Source organism: Agelaius phoeniceus, chromosome 1 (assembly GCF_051311805.1).
Source record: "Agelaius phoeniceus isolate bAgePho1 chromosome 1, bAgePho1.hap1, whole genome shotgun sequence".
NCBI lineage: Eukaryota > Metazoa > Chordata > Aves > Passeriformes > Icteridae > Agelaius > Agelaius phoeniceus.
The window spans coordinates 22,569,137-22,590,418 of NC_135265.1; the positions used below are offsets into that span (position 1 = coordinate 22,569,137).

The 21,282-nt window shown below is 36.5% G+C and overlaps 1 protein-coding gene across 2 annotated transcripts in view; it reads left to right on the plus strand.

Moving 5' to 3' along the window:
• The window catches only part of ZNF804B (zinc finger protein 804B), a 226,027-nt gene that overhangs the window by 184,226 nt on the left and 20,519 nt on the right, over positions 1-21,282 (plus strand). For both annotated transcript variants that reach the window (XM_054639562.2, XM_077174704.1), the window contains exon 2: positions 9,405-9,548. In XM_054639562.2, the coding sequence (XP_054495537.2) occupies positions 9,405-9,548 (144 nt within the window). The remainder of the gene's footprint in view (positions 1-9,404; positions 9,549-21,282) is intronic.

Sequence of the window (21,282 nt, forward strand, 5' to 3'; positions counted from 1 at the left end):
ATTCTTTCTTTTTCCCTTGGATAACCTCAAGTTCTGAGAAAAACAAAGCTTACATAAATCAGTGTTCTGGGCTTCTGTTAAAAAAAAAAAACCAAAAAAAACCCCAACAAAAAACCATGAAAAGATAATGTGCAGAAATGCCCTGATTTCTGGTTAAAAACTTCCCATCAAATGCTACACAATGCAACAATGATGCAGTAGAGTGCAATAGATGAGTTTTAAGTGAAGGTGAGTGGTTATAAATATAATTCAAGTGTATGATTAATGCTTACCCTGTAAGACATTTTCTGAAGTAGATTGCAAATATACATAATATAAGAGATAAATTGACCAATCTGGATTTACTAATAGTTTATTAATATTTTATAATAAAATTAAAAATTATTCTCTGTTGCTATGAGCAAAGAAACCCACTGATATGAGATGTATTGCATAATTTATGATATTGACTAAGTCTACAGGAACTGGTTTTAATATTGTGGTATCTGAAAAGAAAGAGTCCAACAATCTTAAAAGAGAGAGATTTAAATGTTTAATTCTATTGTTATTAAAGACTATAAAGTGCTATCTGATATGATTAGCCTGTATTTTGTGAAAAAGGCACTTAATAAAAATGGTTCTAACAGCTATATATGAGTTGTGTGATAACTATTATTATGCTCATATCAAATGCCTAAAATATTTTCTACACAATTTCCTTAACAATGATCAAAATAATTTTTGAAAAGTGCTTTTATCTAGCTCAGATATGAAAGACACTACATATAAGTTATATACATATATATGTATTTTATAGAAGAAGCCTTTAGGTCAAAAGGTACAAAGATCCTAAAAACCGTCAAGTACATTTAATCTGAAAAGAGGTGATAAAGAAATATATCACATCAATCCATGCAGTGCTAGAACATGCATTGTACTCTAAAAATCACAAGTGGAAAAGCGAGAATAGCCAGGCATAAATGGAGGAATAACTCTTCAGATTAATTGATAATACCTCACTCATCTGAAAAGGAGTAAAAGAAATGATCACCTGAGAGGAGGAGAGAGAAAGTAGTATGAATCAGTGAGTAAATTGAAGGAATCGGCTTTGAATGGAAGGCAGACAAAAACGTCACAATCAGATTCACTGAAGGACTCACATTTGTGCAGAAAAGCAGGACTATAAGGAAGAAGTGAATGATGGGTTTTTTCCTTCCTCTTCATAACAGGAACAGTTCTGTCCAACTTTAAAAAAACATTTCTATTCTATTTACATTTTTCCACAGTCATATTGACATGTAAGGTCAGTGAACCATATCTACAGAGTAGCTGGAAATATACTGAGATTTTCTATAATTTTCTATTTTTAATCTTACCCCAAAAGCTTTTAGAATTTTCTTTTAAATGCCTAGAATATAATCCTAACTGTAAGAAACCCACATCTGTTTCCGGTTACCCCAGAAATTGTTTCAGCCTCTACCACCACAAATTTTGAGAGTTCTGATGCCGTTTGTGTTCTCAGGCTGTCCTTGAATCATATTTCTTCATCTTCTTAGAGCTTTTGCTCTAGTTACTAAATTGTAACATTTTTTGTTGTTCTTTAATGGCAGCGTTTATATTTTGAAATTGTTCTTTAATGACTTTATGCTTGGAAACCCTTTCAAAGCAATAAGTCAAATGATAATGCTAGCATTAATATGGGGGATAGATTAACAATGAGGCTCAGAGATGAAAATCAAGCAACAAGCCATTAATCATTAAAAAGATTTAGTGTAACTTAAGATTTTCCCAAATCTTCAAATCAAATTTAGTCAACCAAATCCCATCATATATTCCCCCTCATAAATATATCATGGTTCATCTTAAAATGACACCTTCAACTTCAATGTGAAAATTGTCCTTACCTATTTTCCACTGATGATGAGAAATCCATATATTATGGATTCCAGCCATAATATATGAATATATTGAAATACTAGTGAATATAATAATTTCAATTTCTATTGTATATAAATGAGCTATACATTTATATCTATCATTTGGTCTTTTTGCCTGAGTGTATTTCCCAGTCTGTATGGAAATTGTTTATTTGCTGTATTCAATTTAATTTCGTTTTTCATCTGCATCTCAGTAGTTGCTTAATACATGGGAGCAGATCCTTTATCACCTTCGTTTACAACTGGGGGGCTGTCCTCACTCAGGTGCAGAACCTTACATTTGGCATTGTTGTACCTCCTGAGGTTCACATGCATCCACTTGATCCAAGCTTGTCCAGTTCTCTCTGGATGGTGTTCCATCCCTCAGGCATGTCAACCCCACCTCTCAGCTTCTTGTCATCTGCAAACTTTCTGTAGGTGCACTGGATCCCACAGTGTCATCTATGATGTTACTGAACAGCACTGGCCCCAGTATGGCTCTGTGGGGACACTTCTCATCACTGATCTCCATTTTACCCCTTGGTTTTCCCAAATTGAACTTTCTTTCCATTTACGCTAGTTCCACTCTATTTTTAATATCCTCTTTAAGCTGGCTTTATTTTATAACTCATGTTTCTGCACTGTATGCAATTCCAGGCAGATTTTTCTCAGCTAAATAAATTATATTTTGATAATTCTTCTGTCATGCTTTAACCCTAGTTGAAAACTAATCTACTATGAAGAAAGTTAACTCTATCCCAGTCAAAACCAGTACATATTTCCTTTTAGATATATCCCTTTGCAATATAAAATTGTGCAAATCCTCAAATTTGATTAGTTGTAAATTTTTCTAAAAATTAAACTGAATACATACAATTTTGTATGCAACTTACAGTTAGGTACCTAATTACCTTTGCAGGTCAACTCTTGATCACATTTTCAGAATGTGATCTCAATTCCACCAGTTTCTGAAAATGAGGAGAAAAATGTTGGGATGTTTGAAAAATGCCCTCTATATCCACAACAAAGATTTTTAGTGGCTGTATGATCCATTTATAATATTGAAAATGAGTATAGAAAATCTCAAAGTTCAATTCCTTTCTAAAGTTACTTTCATTTGTCTTAGAAAATAAAAGATTTTCTGAAGGTCTGAATAGATCTGCTCATGTTCTTTGAATTCTTATGTCCTATAAGGTTTGTTCCAATCAGCACTGATGATTTTGATAGTAAATAGGTTAGGAATTGGTCTGCATGTCCTATTAGTCCCAGCAGGGTTGTACTCTGAGAGGTCTGTAGGACCTGCTAAAAGCATTGCACTTCTCAGCATTCTAGTAGCAAATGGATGTGCAGATAATTGAAAATGTTGCAGTAATTGGCTGAGTGTGAAAAATATGAAGATGTATTTATTTTCAGAAGTTAGGTGTTGCCCTCTATGAGTCAGCTGAGAATGGCAGCATTTACTGTCTTTGAAGAAAAAATCCTTTGCAACACATTGCTCTGCAAATCCTCCCTGTAGCTCCCACAGTGGCAGAAACTATGCATTGAGTTTTCAAGGTGGAGAATGGCAGAACATATGTGAGATAAATGGAAGTGTTCTGTACTGCCAGCTATTGCAGCTGAACAAATCACTTGCTTTTTATTCTATCTCCACAGCTAAACTTCCCTAGGAAAGTCTTTAGGTAAGTGAACAGTCTTCTCCAGGGAGAAAAAACAAAAGAGAGCTTTCAGGGAAAAGTTCATTAATTTCAAACAACCTGATGTTCAGTTACATATCTCAATAGCAGGACATTTTTGTGGTACTCAAGTTTCCCACTGCACACAAGTACTTTGATTACTTCCTGCATTCTATCACCTGCCTGCTGAGTTTTAAAGATAGTTTAAAATCTATCTCACTCTAGCTGCAGAAGGAAACATATAAGGACATTAAAATTATGTGCAGGTATCCCTAAAACTGGTGGATTTGGAAGATGTGGTGAATGAGCACTCAAAATGAAGCTTCTACAACTGCTGTTCCTACACATCTATGTACAGGTCCTGACCACCTAGAGATGTTTTGTACCAGCCTAGGCAGTTCTATATATTTCCCTCAAAAATGTTGTTTACAAGTGCTCACACTAATGATCCAATGAAAATATGAATTACAGATTGGATTTAATTTGCCTAATTTTAAACCCCTGATCCCTACACTTCTGCTCGAGGATCTCTCGAGTACATCTATGTCTTTCTCAAATTGTGGGAAGTAAACTGTCTCAAAGGCTACATCTACATTTTGGTCTTCCCCAAAAAGTACATGCATCCCAGGACAAACTGACCATATGTCCATTTTGCCTGAAGTCTCCTCTGTCTGGTACTGTCAGGTGTGTTTATTATATTTGTTTTTTATTTCAGTCTTTATGATGAAGTGTAAGGGCTACATTAAACCACTGCTGGGGTAGTTGATTTGTGACATGATGCTGCATGTTTTCTTATGGCATGCAAATGTTGCTTTCTTTGACAAAATCTTTTGGGTTTTTGCAAGACTATATAGGGCATTGAGAAGTTTGTGGTGTCTCATCCTTCCTGCCTGTAGAGGGTGGTCCCTGCACTGGATGTTATTCTGGAGCTCCAATCGTTTTTATCTCAAAGGGAACTCTGAAATTAAAAAGCCCAGGAATGAACTATCACACACATAATGGGAATGATAGAGGGTCAGATTCTAGAAGCCAAGTTATTTTCTAGTGTAGATGTACCAAGTAGTATTTTACAGCTGACATTTCACCAATACTGAGTCAAGTGGAATAATTACCCTCAGCATCTTACTTATAACATCACTATTAACATGTCAGAATGTGATTTGCCTTGACTTTCATTGTTGACTTTCATTTGGTTTCTTTTCCACTCTAACCCATGGACCTTTTTTCTTGCATTTGTATTTTTTTATGCAGCTATTCCTAATCTAGCATTGATGAACGTGGTTTCCCCCACCAAACTGCAGCACTTGACAAACATCTTACTGAATTTTATCTTGCTGATTTAAGATTATATCTGAAGATTATTACAGTAATTTTGAGTCTTGATTCAGGTCCCTAAAGCCTTTGTATGCCCTATGCTGTTAATTAGTAGAATTCATAGATTTCATAGATAATCACAATTCATTTTGTCATCTAAATCACGAATGAAAATACATTTAAAAGTCTTAGATGTAGACTGTAATCTGTAGCTAATTCATGTGCTTATATTCATACTATTTCTCCTTTAACCTGTCACCTGAGAACCCCCAAGAGGTACCTCAGTAGCTGCATAAGTATTTAAAACTGGCATTCATATCTAATCTGGTTCACAAAATCATATTTAAGTTACCAAACTGATTGCTTGTGTCCCCGAAGAGGAAGCAGTCTGTCACTTACTGAGCTCTGCATTAATGTGAGTTAGCTGTTCTGTCACTAATTTTGCATTCCAATTTAGAAATAGGTATTTAAAAGTGGGCTAATGATGCTATATTTCTCTCATATTCTATTACAAGTACATGCATTTATTCCACTATATTTATAGAAATCCATGGGTTTGTGGAAAATTACCTCTGTACGTTTCATTGTTATCAAGTGACCTACTTTTCACTTTAGCCCATTTGAACATAGCAGATATATTTACTATCAGTTACTGAGACAAGAAATGTGGTATTGTTTTGTCTAGATCAGCATCCTTTAATGGCCATGCAGTCTATTAAATATATATTACAGACTCTAGATTTAATAAATGATTTCTAATTGACTAGATGTCAGTGGCAACATTCAAGAAAACTCAGTTACATGGGATTTTTCATTGATTTTCCCCATATTAGAAAATGAAATGTCAGCTACCATTAATTGAGTTTTCACAATACCAAGCATACTGCAAAAGTAGCTGCTAAGTGAAAGCACTTCTAACCTAACATGCAAGAGAAGTATTTTTTTAAAATTAATCCAATATATAAACAATTATTGCAGTTATGTGCCTCTGTGGGTCAAATTGACATGAATGCAATTAAAATCTATAATATAGAACCATTTTGCAGGCTTCTAGAAAAAATGCATTTAGAGACATATTCTGCACTTGTTTGTCCTTATCCACTTCCCTGCCTGCATCCAGCACCGCAGCAGTTGGCTAATCCATGGTTTCCAGGAGTTCTCACCTCCAAGGATGGCGCCACCCCTTACATGAGCTTGCACCACCGCTGTCCATGACTCGAAGACAGAACTGCTAACTTATATTGTCCTACAAGTATACACATGTCTACCAAGGCTATGTGCCACTACTAAGGACGGTGTGATCCAGAATAAAGTTTATGAGACTGTGACACATATATTCCTTACCATTGAAGATTCAGAGTTCAAAATGTGTTGGTGCATCTTTGCTGCCTGCCTGTGTCTGCATTTGTGTGATCAGGCCTTCATGATCACGTATGCTTTCTACAGGTGCAGCTCCATAGATTTTCTTCCATGTGATCACATTCACCATGCCAGAATTGACCATCAGTCTCTACAATCCTAGTGAGATGATATTAGAAGTCTGGATGTGAAAATTCATTTGACTATGCACAATTTACAGTAGTGCTAGAAGTTCTTATGTCTTTGTAGAGAAAGAAAAAATCCATGACCTTTCTAAAGTATGTAAGTAGCATTCAATTTCCCTGCATCTGATCGATAAGCAAGCAGGAAGTTATATCTTTTGCCATGGTAGACAAGCATAATTAAGCAATAAGGCAATGGAGGTAGTTGTGATTATCTTAGGATGCACCTGGGAGCTGCCTTGTTGCTATTTTAAAACATCTTTATGTGAAGGAAGCTGTATTAATTTCTGCTGAGAAAGATAAAGTCGGCAGTTTGGAATGCTCATGAGCAGCAGTTTCAGCTGTGCTTTACAGACAGTAATGCAGTGCATTAACCCCAAACAGTTGGGCTTCTCCTTCAGCAGAAGGAAAGATGGAGCAGGCTGTAAGCACTTAATTGACAGTTCAGACCAAGCAAAAAAAAAAAAAGCCCAAAAAAACCCTAAACAAACAAACAAGAACAACAAGAACAAGAACAACAAGAACAAATCAAAAAAACCCCAACCCACAACCCCTCCTGCAAAACAGTTATGCTTTGGCTGGCTTCCAGTGAGTGCAAAACTTACATTTTTACCAGTTTAGAATAAAAATATGTTGCCTCCATCACTTGATTTTCAGGGAAAACATCTCTGCATAATTAATACTATTGCATCCACATTCTAATTTATGCATTTTAATTATATCAAAGGCCTGGTGAATAATTAATGCTAGCAAAACAATGGGTCTGAAGCATAAGCTGAAATGTATCACTTTTTAATGGGCTTTGTAAATTTAAATAACTAATGAAAGCTATTTAACTATTTGATTGTGAGTATATTTCTCCCTGATACAATCAAGGATTAAGTACCATAATTGAGCAGCCTCTCAAGTGGAGAAATGTTAGCTCAGGTTAGTTGTTTTTTTTAGTGTACTATAGTATATTGACCCACCTGAGCTATATGCTTGCAGGAAAGAGATTTATTTGCATGTTTCCCCTCTGGGAGGAACTGGCATCATCGATAGGATGTAAAATCAAAATTCTTGGCACAGCTTTCCCCTTTGACCTCCTGTCTTCAAGTAGGTCAGTTCATGCAAGTTTCATGAGGAGATTTAGAATTGAATCTAAAGAAATACAATATAGAATTTATTATCTTTGAGTTCAGCAATCTAAGAATTAAGGATGTAGGCCAGGTTAGTAATTTAGAGACTTGTAGTGGTTGGAGAGAGATAGAACCTCAGGAGAATTTAATCTCATCCTAAAATGGGTTTTTGAAATAGATGGGATTAATAACCATTTGGCAGTGTCTAGCATTTTTCTCTTTCTTACAGAAGAAGCTTAGGACTGTGTCTTACCTGTACACCTAACTTTTAGACAGCCAAGTTTAGATGAAGTTAATCACACCAGCAAAGGTAGCCTCTAAAACTATGGTGTAAAAAAGACCTACTTACAGCAATATGAGGGTGTAAAGAGAAAAAGAGGCAAAACAGAAGGGCTCACAGCACAGAGCTGTGCAAAGTTCAGTGAGTCACACGAAGAACCAGCATCAGTTGCTTGGCCAAGTCTCATATTTGAATCATGCCACTCTTTAAGAAAGTCCCTCCCCCTCTGAAGGGCTCAAAATGTAACTTCATATTAATGTGCCATACCCAACACCAGCCTCCAGCCCTCTCTGCTCCCTGGAGCTGGGCTGGGCAGTGTGATGTGCTAAGAGCAGGCTGTCCCAGATGTGCAGCGTGTCCTGGCTTTCGTGCACTCTGAGTTTGTCACGAAAAGCGTGGTGAAAGCATGAGGACAGCAGGCAGCACTGACTGCAGAGCATGGAGAGCCTGGCAGCAGAAAGGGCTCCTTTCTCTAGGAGAGTAAAACGGTACAGCAAATGATGAATTACTGCAATCCCTGGCAATATATTACATGCACTCAAGAAATATCAGCTTGTCAATATGAATACAAAATGAATTGCTTCTACCAACTTTTTTTTGTTCTTGTTTTCCATATCAGAATTTTGCACTTTAATGCAAAATGTTTGAGGAAGTGTCATAAAAATAAGAGCAACAGGACTTTTAAAGGAAATAAGATTGAGAAAGGCTGCTGCCAATTTTGCATATCTGGCCCTTTATTTAAGGGCATTGATTTGAGCTTAGTAACTTCTGGTTCCTATGTTTGAAATTTTCTCTTTTTTACCTAATATTATGTGTTGAATTGAAGTGTTTGACTCTCCATAGCACTCACTTGTGTCACTGGGGAGATATGGAAGGCAACTATGTAGGAACTAATTGTGTTTTCCCTGTTTTCAGCTGTGTTTGCATGAGCCTGGGCATTAGCTAATGCTCTCCTCAGTGGCTGTGGCCTGTGTCAGGCAAGCAAGAGTTACTTTAACTTTGGTCAGGCTGGATGGTGTGTCCCTTCATGCACATGTTGGGAAGGACAGGGAAGAACAGAAAAGGCTCTTGCAGAGGGGGCTCTACTCCAGGGAAATCTCAGCCAGCCATAGGAATCTGCTGCCGGGCCCAGTGAATATTCCATAGAAGTCAGAAAGCAGAACACAAAATAAAATCTGCCATAATATCAGATTAAACCAGTTTATTTGTTGTGAGCAACAGTACCTGAAAGAGCAGATATTGGGGCAATGTGGGGCTGAGTTAACAGGGTGGCACTGGGGGTTTACTGGTTCTTCACTGCTCAGTTTTGCTGCCCAGGGGCTCGGCAGTATCCTGGTGGTATTCCTCTGCACCCTGTTCCTCTCTCCTTACAGCAGAACCTATGATGAGTAGTAAGAACAATTCCCCAAGAAGCACAACTCTTTTAATGAATCCCATGTAAGACCAAAACCTGCTTAGCATGTTTGGGATGGAATCTGGTGCTCCAGCTGTCCAGGGCTTGCAATGTGCCTGATAAAAAGAGCTGCTGAGGCAGGAGTTCACGGTCTCAGGTGAAGAGCATCCCTTTGCTTCTGCCTTTGCAGGACTACGCTGAGAAGGAGAAAGCTGCAGCTAAGGCCCTGGAGGATGTGAAGGCTAACTTCTACTGTGAACTGTGTGACAAGCAGTACCACAAACACCAGGAATTTGACAACCACATCAATTCTTATGACCACGCTCACAAGCAGGTAAAGCTGATAAATGTCTTGCATGTTAAAACGGTCTCTCTTCCCTCCTCATTGATTATGGGAGGTTTCTAAATTCACCCAAGTAGAAGACAATTCATCATTTGATGTTTTCAACTTTAACATGCTACTTTCCATTAAAATAAAATGGAAAATATTCACTTTTATCACAATTTCTTTTAAGCTACTCTGACTGAAAGACCCCCAGCTGTAGCTTTAGATACATGCTTAATACTGATGTCAGGACTTAATTTGATAAATTTAAATGTGGAATTACTTAAAAAACCACAGGCAGGGGGAAAGACCACTTCCTCAAATGACAAGGTTGTTCTTTTGACCCTCCCAGTCACAGAAAAGCCTCTCTTCTTCATGCTTTTATCAGAAGGCATATGACCATGCTATTTCAAGCTGGTTGTGCTGTTTCAAGGGCAAAAATTAATTTTGTCTATTTTTTTTAAAGCATCTCTTTCTGGAGTTAAAATCTATGTCTCATAATGTTTCTCAGGCAAAATACATTTTTCCTTGCATACAGAACGATATAAAATAATCCTTGATGAGACATTGGATTCCTGGAAAAAGATAATAAATACTAATTTTTTATCACTTTTTTGGTATCAATTTTATCACATTTGTATGTGGTAGGTATATTTTACCCATATGTGCCTATTAACTTTATTTCCCGAGTCCCAGTTTTCCTCCAATTTTAGCAAAATCCATATTTCTATTGGCAAGATGAAAGGAAAATGCAATTAATTCATATAAACACTTCAGAATTTAAAGAAAATGGTTTGTGAAGTCCAGGAGTGAACGTTTCTGAACCTCTGAAGCCAGAGATCACATCTGCTGACCAGGCATGCTAAGCACATGTTACTGGATTCTGTAGGTGGATCTTTTTCTCCTGTATCTCTGCTTGCATTTAAGTGCTCATGTATTGCGTGCATCCAAGCTGCCAGGGAATTAGTGTCCTCTGTGTGATCACATTTGTGGGTTCATGGGGGTCAGGAGCTACCTCAAAAATATGTGAAACCATTAGAAGTTGCAGGTAATTCTGAAGAGAGTATTAGAAATAATAATGTTGAATAAAATGAGCAATGCTAAACTCCTAGGTCTCCCTGAAAGCAATCTTATTGTCTTCTGCAGTATCACAGAGGATGTAAATCACCCTGGAATTTTCTGTGTGCATCTATCACAGCACTTCATTAAAAAACTGCCTAAGGTCTGCCCACACATCAAATGCTGAACCATCCTGGTGAATTCAAGCACCCCAGGCAGCTATCCATGGGTAATAATGGGACTCTTTTGTCCCATCACTCCCAAACTAGAGTTATGTGCTTATGTATTAAATCAAAAACAATTCCCCTTATCACCATTCTTTTAATTAATCCATAATTTTTTTTATAATACAAAACAAACGCTTTTCCAGATCCTAAACCTGTGACTCTAATCCCTATAAATCCCCATTTGCTGCACACAAGATTTTTTCACCTTTCAGCTGTTTTTTTAAGTCACCACAAATGCATCTGAACTCAAATGGAGCCATTTGTGCTCTTTCCTCTTCACACACTCCCCCTGCAAAAAGCAGTTTATGCTAAATCAAACAGCCTGCTTCATGCACCAACTATGATTGGGTTGTTGGGCAGGGGAGGTTTTTGGCAAGTTTCTGTTATAAAAGGGCTTGTTTAAGCAATAAAACTCTTCTTAATTTTCAGATAAATTTACTGCTTTAAAAGCTGCCAGACATATAGTGCTGGAAACTAAGAGTCTGCACAGAAATGCACGACACATACAGAATATCAACTGGCAGTGCAAGCTCACCTCATCCTGCCCTTTCAGATGTAGTTCAGAGGCTCAGTTAGTGCAGGATTAGCTAGATACCCTCCTGATGTGACAGGGTAATTCAGTCTCTTCTCCCCTCTCACTTCTTACCTGATCAGCCAAGTCTGGAAAAAGAATTAGTTTGCCTCTAGGAATAGTGTAGGTGTTTACTCCGACTTTTTATAGTCAGTCACAGAAAAGCCTCTCTTCATAATTTTATCAGCATAATCTTAAAAAAGGTTAATTTATGGTTTCCTGTGGGTTTAGTTAGCTTTGTTTCAAAATGTTTATTCTGGGAGGGACATTAGCCAACACAAGAGCTTCTTCCTCTGAAGGTAGGTTTTCTGTTTCCCAGCAGTAATTTGAGGGTAGCTTTAGTAATCTGCATGGATATGTTCTAAACATCATTCTTCTAATGGAGAGTAAATTAAAATGAGACACTCTTTGCATCTCAGTAACAATACAGTATACTCCTCCCATGTGATTTCCCATTTAAATGCTACTACTTCACAATTTGTATTAAAGTGGAAATGAGGTTTAGAGAAGATAGTAAGGCAGAAAAAAGGATATTGCACTGAGTGCTTAATCATGTCTTTTGTTTGTCTTCCAGAGGAAACAGATTTTATTCAGAGAATTGTGGCTTTAATCTCCAAATATTGTGGTTTCATAAAATTAATTTTGCAATCCATTTTCTTATAGATGATTTCAACCAGTTGTTATAGCAGGAAGTGCTGAGTCCTGGACCCAGCAGCTGGCATACCAGCCATTGCCCTCCCTGTCCTCAGAGGCTGCAAAATGTTTTGATGGCAGTCTGGCCTAGTTTGCATAAATGGTCTTTCTGCTGTCTTTCTGTGTTAGAATATTCTAAAACAGTATACTCAGACATTGCCTCTCTCTCTCTCTCCCTGCTTGCTACATACCTTCAAATTTATAGGCATAAAAATATGATGTATGTGTACATATATATGCATACAATTTTGACAGCCCATCAAAGATCAATGCCTCTATCTTCATTATCTTCTAACACTATAATGATCCTGGAGAGTTCTAATATTATTTATCTATTTTTGAGTAACATTTTCCCACTATTAAGCAATTCTTATTCCTTTGGTTGTTTGTCAGCATTAGTCTCAACATCTTTCCTGACACACTACAAGAATTTTTCATTGATATTACCTGCTATTGGAAATTAATTTCTTTCAGAGCACTGCTGGATAAAGTGAACACAGAAAATCTGTCTGATTGGAAGTTTGCACTTCCACCCAGCTTTACCTGAGCCCTGTGCTGTTAAACCTGATACTTAACATGGCTGGGGCAGGAGTGGGAGTGACTTTCCTGGGAGAACCTAATCTTTCATCTCCGTACAGCCCTGTGCATGCATCTCTCATTGGCCTACCACATATCAGCTAACCCACTTGAAATCACAGCTTTTTCCTTTTGTGTTTTATTCCTATGACTTTCTGAAGTCAGGGGCAGCAGTCAGGGGGTGCAGCCTATTTGATAAATCTGAGTTTCTCTCCTCAAGCATCAAGGTGAAGGACGCTGGCCCTCGCTTGCTCGCTGTGCTCTCTGCAGCAAAAGTTAACGGCATCAGAACAGGGTACCTGGGCTCTGCCAAAGCTCTCTGAACACTGGAAAGCAAAAGGGTCCTGGTGAGAATTCATTTTAAAGTGATCAGGATGTAGAGAACCAACACAGGCTGCCACCTGAAAAGGTAATTTATGTAGGAGTAGGTTAAGCTGAAAATAATGTACAAGTGTAGTTCTTTTTAACCATGTTTTGTGTGTCTTTAAAATGAAGCCAAAGTTGAGCAGAGATGTCTATTTGGTTGACATTATAAAATGGAATCTTTTAATAAGTCCAGGTCATGCACAGTATTCATGCATTCAGTTAACAACAAAGTAGTTGGAGTTTTCAATTTTTTGCACAAATAATCCTTAGCAATGAGCAAGGCTTTTAGATGTCAGCAAATGAGAAAATCACAAATCCGTTCCATGTACTGCAATATAATAATTATGATGATAAAAAAAAAAAATAATAATAGCTAGAAGCAGCAATGAAAAACAAGACTGTATTGCCATCTTGGGGTTTCTGATGACAAAGCAAGCCTTTAGTTTTGTTGTCAAAATTTAACCATACAGTTAAATGCATCACACTCTCTCCTGTGATAAAAAATGCACAAACTAAAAAACCCATAAAAAGTACCCCACAACATAAATTTTAGTGTCCTTGAAGCAGACAGTACTAAGCAAGCGAACAGAAGTTTCAGTCTACTCTGGTTTACATGAACATACCTGTATTTCAGTATTTGCATCCATGCATACTAGCATTTGGTTGTATTTTTGGCATGAGAAACTGATTTAGTGTGTACAGCTGTTGGCACTTACTGTTAAGCCTTTATGGTGCTTGTGGATTTAAACTCTAATTCAGACAGAGATTTAGTTCCTGTTAAACTTCAAAGCTAGCAAATATGCTTACATTTTAGCTAGCATTGCTGCTGCCACCCAGAAAATGTACTGATAAGTTAACTCAGAGAAAGCTCCAGGAATGAGTGTAAATGCTGAGATCTTGTTAGTTCATCTTGAGGGTGTTTTTTCCAGCATCTCTGTGTTTATTGGAGGAAAAGTAAGTCATGTCTTTTGCTGCCAAGGTAAACCTGTATTACCCAAACAATTTTCATTTGGAGGAAAAATAACTGGTTTGGCAATATCTGAGGAATTTCACCTTAGGATCTGGATGTGGGAAATTAGGCAAAAGTGTTTAAAAAGCTTTTTGTGGGCAAAGGAATGCATATTCAGCTGTAAGAGCACACAAATCATAGACAGGACTACACCAGCATGAAGCTCCCCTACTACATGTGCTTGTGTAGTCTCTGCTTTTTTCCCTTGGAAAATAGGTGGACCCATGGTTCCTCTGGTGCTCCCATGAGGACTACAGGTCCTTCCCTGCAGTCCCTGCTCCTGTCCCTCTGCATCAGGACATTGGCTTTTAAAGGGATGACCCTTGAAAAGCAGGACACTGGCCCTGACTTTGTAGGGCCAAGTTTTGCACATGGGTCTGTACTCTGTGGCCTCCTCAAGAAACAACCTGAGAGGTAAAAGACCTCATAATTTCTTGCTTTCAGTTAGCAAGTGGTGCTGTCATCAGGATTCTGCTCCTGTAACTCACAAAAATCGCCTTGGTTTGATGCTTGTCAAGAAACACATGCATACTTGTAATAAGACTTTCACATTCCTCACATCCTTAGTAAGATTAAAAAAAAGAAGTCAAACAAGAGTAACAGTAATATGGTGGTAGATTCCCACAAACAGCTGGTTTATAAGTGGATTTGAAGTGATGCAAGAATTGTGTGTATGTCATAGTTACTGTCCTCTTTTACTACCAATGAATTTCTATGCTGCAAAGCAACTATCACATACACAAATTTCTATATGTGTGCAATTTAGAGGGTTTAAAATTAGGCCCTGTCCTGAAAACTTTGACCTTTCTAAGAAGTAGCCCTATAAGCAGCGCCCTCAAAAAATAAAATATTTAAATGCATAAAATGAAGAAAGCTCATATGTTTTACAAGAGAGGGGTGTTAGAGATGAAATTACATCAGAATATTGACATTATGATTCAATGCAGTCAACAGTTTCACAGGTTTTTTTCTACAAAGCATTCTTTAATTTCAGTGAAATGCCTGCTTATTTCTAACTTTAGACAAATCTATTACCAGTTTATATTTTAACTATCTCTGCTATACAATTATTTAGAATGATCACCTCGTCCAATAAAACATTTGTTTTACTTCTGCTTCTTTGCAACACTTTTTTTTCCTCTTGAATTTGGGGTTATGGATGCTCTCAATTTTGCTTTATTTATTGATTAATCTGCAATATAAATAACAATTTTCTGTGCTCTGTCCTTTTAAGCACCTCTTTCTCTTCCCTTGGATACAGCATACTCTTGACATTTCTAGTCTAGTGTAGATTCTTTTTATATGAAGACCAAAGTTAAAAGCAAAGAATTAATTTCTGTAGTCTATCCTATCATTTCAGTGTCTTTTTGCCTTAAAGACACTTTTTTCTTGCTCATTGTGAAATTAGAGATTTTCTTGTTGCTACTTATTCCTATGCCATTTATTACATTCTTTAATTTCTGTTATAGCTTCACACTTTCTTAGCTGTTCTTCATACACTGATTTTCCGGTGTATATTCTTGTTCATACTTCCAAAAATTACTTCCACTCTGACTGTAACTCTTCCTGAAGAGCAAGTTTTTTGATAGTTTCTTGCTGAATAGTTATGCTTTTCTCACACTGCCTTTTCCATAATTAAATTTAAAAGTTTTTCTCACTCTTTCAGAATTTTTTCATGTGAATTAACCCCTTCCATCCATCATTCTTGTATCTAAACTAGTTTTGATTACAAACTAGATTACCTAATGGTAGTGGATTGTTAGATACAGAACTGATTGTGATGCTTATAATAAAGGTTTTCAAACACTTTGTGTTTCAAGAACAATCTTTCCCTGGCCCTTGGTTATTGGGCTGAAATTTTGCTTATGGATGACAAGATTTAGCAAATTAACAGTAAAAATACATAGTATTTGCAAAGTCAAGAATAAAGAAGTGAGAAGGCTTCAGAATCAATACTTTTGGGACACCCTAAAGTGATATTTTTATGGATCTGCCCTTTAATGAAATCTTTAATCTGAGGTAGCATATTGTCTTCAGTGAGGAAACATCCCTGACTCAGTACTGAAGATGGACTGTACTTTAGAATTTAATCCCTTTTGTGCAAGGGATGCAGCTGCTGTCTACAAAAGAACTGATGATGTGGAATGAGAGGGAAACAGAAGAACATGTGGGTTTGGGAAGCAATTATGGAAATAGGTGAGGACAGAAACTGCTACAACAGCAAGGCATGCAAATGTCACTAAGAAATTAGAAGACAAGGGAGAAGAAAGAGTTACAAGATAAGAAGGACCAGGAGAAATAATCAGTAAATGAGGAGAAATACCAGGATAAAGCACAGCAGGAAACTCTCAGTGTCAGCCACTTAGCACCACCAATGTCTAAATCATTACATTTAGAGATGAGGAATTGAGTGAATAGGCCACATTTCATGACTCTAATTCTGTTAAAGAGAGTACCATAGATACTGTATTGGCACAGTGTTGCATTGAAAAAAATACAAAGGACTTACACAACATAAAAAATGCTGGGCTCTGGAAAAAAAGCAAAAAACTGAATGTATAATGCTGTTTTCATATACATTTTCATCTTTTACTACTGCTAGATAATATAAGACTAAAATTTCCTTGTCCTGAATGCTTTTTTCCTGTTGTTTAGAGACAGAGATATCCTGCCTTTCAAAAACCATGTTTGCAACACATCTGCTGTGCTTCTGAGCACCTGCAATCCAGCAATTTTGAAATGCTGAAGTAGCAGTTCAGGGGAACAGACAATCAGGTTGTGTCACATAACAGAAACTAATGCAAATAAGGGTAACATAAAGCAAAACAGGATGACATCAGCATTTAAGTAATAGTGTACAACATAAGCACAAAAGCAGGACATAAACAATATGATAATTCTGTGGTTTCAGTGAGCTAAGAACATTTATTTTCCCAGTTTGAAATTTTCTTAAAATGAATCCTTGCTTTATAATATCATGCAATATTTTCTTAAATGGTGTGAGGGGAGGCTTGTATTTATAGGTCTGGTAGACAGAAATGCCTCAGCTGCAAACCAAAGTGCATGTACCAGAGTAGCTCCAGAGCAGCAGAAGCAGTATTAGCAAATACCACTGAGCACACTCTGGTGATTAAGAGTGACTCGAGGCAACACATTCCAAAGAAATGTCACCAGAAACAATTCTTTATTTTGAACTTACCAGTCTGTGCAGATCAGTGAGCTTTAAAGAACTGTTAAACCTGCTGCCCTGCCAATGCTCTGCTGTTTTCTTATTACTCAGTGATAAAGTAAATAAATTGGCAGTATTCATCCTTTTTAAATTGCATGTTACTTAGAATAATGAGATTCCTTTCATCATTAGCCCTCAAAAAATTCTTGCAAATAATGCAGAGCTTCTTTTAAATTTAATGTCTTGATAAGCTAAATTGTTAAATGCTAGATGCTATGGAATTACATTTGGTGTTCTTTAGAATGAATGCTAATTAACATGTAAATTAGCAATTTAACCCTCTTTAAATTGGAAAAAAACCCATGGGACACCTAATTTCATAGTTGTTAATGATGGTCCAACGACTGTAGAATTTTTCTTAAGCATTTCATTATATAAGGAATTACAAAAGTGTACTATCTGGTTTTGGCATTTAAGAATAGCAATAACCAGAATGTCAGTTAGAGGAAGTGCTTTTCATTAATGCCTGTGTTATTGTTCTTTCTGTTCTTCTCGATGGTATACTTTTTAATTACTAAAGTTTTAAAAGTAATTTTCCTAGCAGTAGGAATGGTTGATGCAGTGTAATGGATGGCTTATTAAAATAAGCAAGGAATTGTAAGGATTATGTTTATAACAAAACCAAAATGATGATGCCAAGCCACAGAAAAATACAGAATTACCCCTCAAGCCATCATTTTAGATTTTAATTTTGTACAATAAATCCTCACTCAGAGCATGAAGGAATACATTCCTCTTCAATTATATTTAGACTAAAGGTCCAGTTAACCTGGTGGAAACTCAGAATCTCTGGTTCAAATAATTTTCCATTGCTTCAAACTTTGCTCCCATTAAGATTACAGACATAATCCCAAAACTAAATTAATTAAAACATTCTCTTATAACTGTTTTAACATGGCAATGATAACTGAAACCAAAACCAAAAAATTGAAACAGAAGACTTTCTGAAACATTCCATTCAAATTAAAAAAAAAAAAAAGAAAAGGTTTTGACCAGATCATACTTCTTTAACCTAGTGCAAAAAAAGTATTATCAAAATCAACAGATTCCTCTATGTTTCTGGGTTCTGAAATGCTAATACACACAGTACATAGAATATGACTTAATTAAATGATCTAGGCATGTAGAACCTAAATATTTATGTTTAGATTATTATTCCCTGTTAACCTTTAGAAGAGCCAGACTGAAGTCATGTCTGTGTTATTTAATAAATAAGATAGATTATCTTGGGTGTTGTTATCCTTTTAAATATCTCTGTATTCAGGGATACAGAATTTTTACACTTTTAAAATACCAGATATTATACAAAGACAGAAGAAACAGAATAAACAGAATTTGTTCTATCTACTTCTATGTAAAATGTTACCATTCATGTGAAATGTGCTCACAATGAGCTAGCAAGAGCTGGGCAAGACTGACTGCAGATGTACATTCCATTTCTTGTGCCAGCTTCAGAGCACTGGCAAATATTACATAATACTGTGTATAGGCCACATATTTTGCACAGTTGGTTGGGTTTTTTGTGATAAATCAGTAGATCTGGAATACTTGGTGTCATTTTAAGGTCAAGATCTACAGTCTACAAATAGTGAGGTGAGAGAGGCAAAGCACTGCCAGGTGCTATGATTGGCTTTGGTGACCGTGTGCTCACAAGTACTTGAACTCATATTTCTGGAATGACTTTTAGAATAAGGTATTATCCTTAATCAACCAGATTAAGGAACCTGTTCCACAGGATATGCCACGTCTCTACATATCTTACCTGAGGCAGTCCTGTGCCATAATCAGCTTTTTGGAAATACAGCAATTAGCTGTCACAGCAAAATGTTAAATGTTCACAGAAAAATTACATTTCTCTTGGCTTCTGCATAACTTTTGAACTTGCTGATAACTTTCCCTCACCTGAAAAAATGATAATACTTTTAATCCCATTGACATACACAAGGTATGTCTGGCTCTATAAACAACTGTCTAGAATTTTCCATCTATTCCAGCTCTGTTCATTTTTAAACACCTGCTTGCAAGCAGTAATTAATATGCAAGAATGTAGCTGCACAATTGATTCCTGGGGAGCTTTAAGTGATGCTTATCAGCTAGGTCTGTGTTCAAGGAACCTTACAATGTGCCTTGTACATCTTTAAGGGGCATTCCTAGCAGAAACAAATATTTTAAAGCAAAATAGAAACATATCTGTGCATCACCAAGACAGCAGTAAAAAGGGTGAGATTAGTCATTTATCATCCTTACTTAGTTAAATGCATTAACATATTTTAATATGTCTCTAAGGAAAAAAATAAAGGAGGTAACCCAGACTGATTATCATTTCACATTTTTTACAATTTTATGATAATTAGGTTTTATCAGAAATAATATAAAAGGTGAGGGCTCTTTAAGCACCTTCACAGATTAAATTTCAAGGGAATGAATAGAGAAATGTAGGTGACATGCATGTGAATACCAAACAAATGTACTAATGCAGGTGATGGGAGAGTAAAAAATATATATTTCTTGAAAATAAACCAAACCAAAACCAAACCAAACTAAACCAAACCAAATCAAAAAACCCTAAACTCTAATTTTTCAGGAAATGTTTTTAGAGTAGAATAGTTACTCAGGAATGTGATAAGATCAAACTATATTTCATACAGAAAGTTTGCACCATTTAGTTTCAAACAATTTGAAATGGTTCATAAAGATTGACATACTTTGCTTCAGGGTGTTACTTTAGAAAAATAAATTTCAAAATTTCTTGTAAGGAATGTAATAATACTTTCATAATATTAATTATAACATAACCACACCTTTTGTTTGTCATTCTTGAGATACAGAAATTTTGAAAACTGCAACTTTGAGACATTATTTTGCATTGCTGTTTAGATGCATTAACATCTAGACACTTGATAATTTAATTTTTCATATGAGCTTTCCAAATTTTATCTCCCCACTAAGACTAAAAATTAAAGAAATCCCAGATATCAAAGTTTTCTTCATAGCAGAAATTCTAGTCTTTTAACCAGTATGTAAGTATACGGGAATTGACAGACACCCCCTGGAACTCTGTGACATACTTCATGCTTATTGTTAGCATTTCTTGGCTTGTTTTCAGCTCTTAGCATGTTGATGGATTCCAAGTAGTGCTTCCTTCAAAAGAGACACCTAAATACTTGTGTTGAAAAGTCACATTCCATTGATGTGTGTTTACACTTTCCATTTAGGATCTGTGGTAACCAGCATGGTACTAAATCATTTCTGGCAGAAGAAAAACTGAGTATGGCTTGTGTTCTGAGCCTGCCCTGGATCTCCTGTCTTAGCCCAGATTGTGTGAATATCAAATCATAATTAACTGAGAAACTCCAGTAATACCATGTTTGGGGGGTAAACCAATGCAGTTTATGAAGGAACATAATCTCCCCAGGCAAGTGGTCACAGCAGCAAGCCTGGGAGTTCAAGAAGTGTTTGGACAATGCTCCCAGGCACACTCAGGTGTGAGCCTTGGGGTGTCCTGTGAAGGGCCAGGACTTGGACCCAACCATCCAGCTAAGAATATTCTGTGATTCTGTGATAGTTACCAATATTTGCATACAAATATATGGCCTAAAAGGTACAATTGCCTAAAAGGCACTCACCTTTCAAAAGAAATCCAGAATATTCAGATTAGTCCCATCTTTACTTCAAAGCAACAATTAATTCTTCTCATTGGCTCATAATGGCCATCTTTTCTATGTTACTTTTATGTAATTTGATTCTGACTTACACCAAACATTCAATTCATTGACATAATCTTGGCTCTCAAGAACCCATGTCAGATTCTGATTTCCTTCACATTTTGAAATTTAGCACACCATAATGTGAATTTTCCTGGTTAAAAAAAATTGGAAAAAAAATTGAGATTCTGGCTTCCAGTTTGATGATAATGAGAAATTGGAACAGTACACATGTCAAACACCAAGTCATAGCTTAAGACATCTAAACATGGAGTGCACCAGAAGTATACAGCAATTGTTATAGAAATT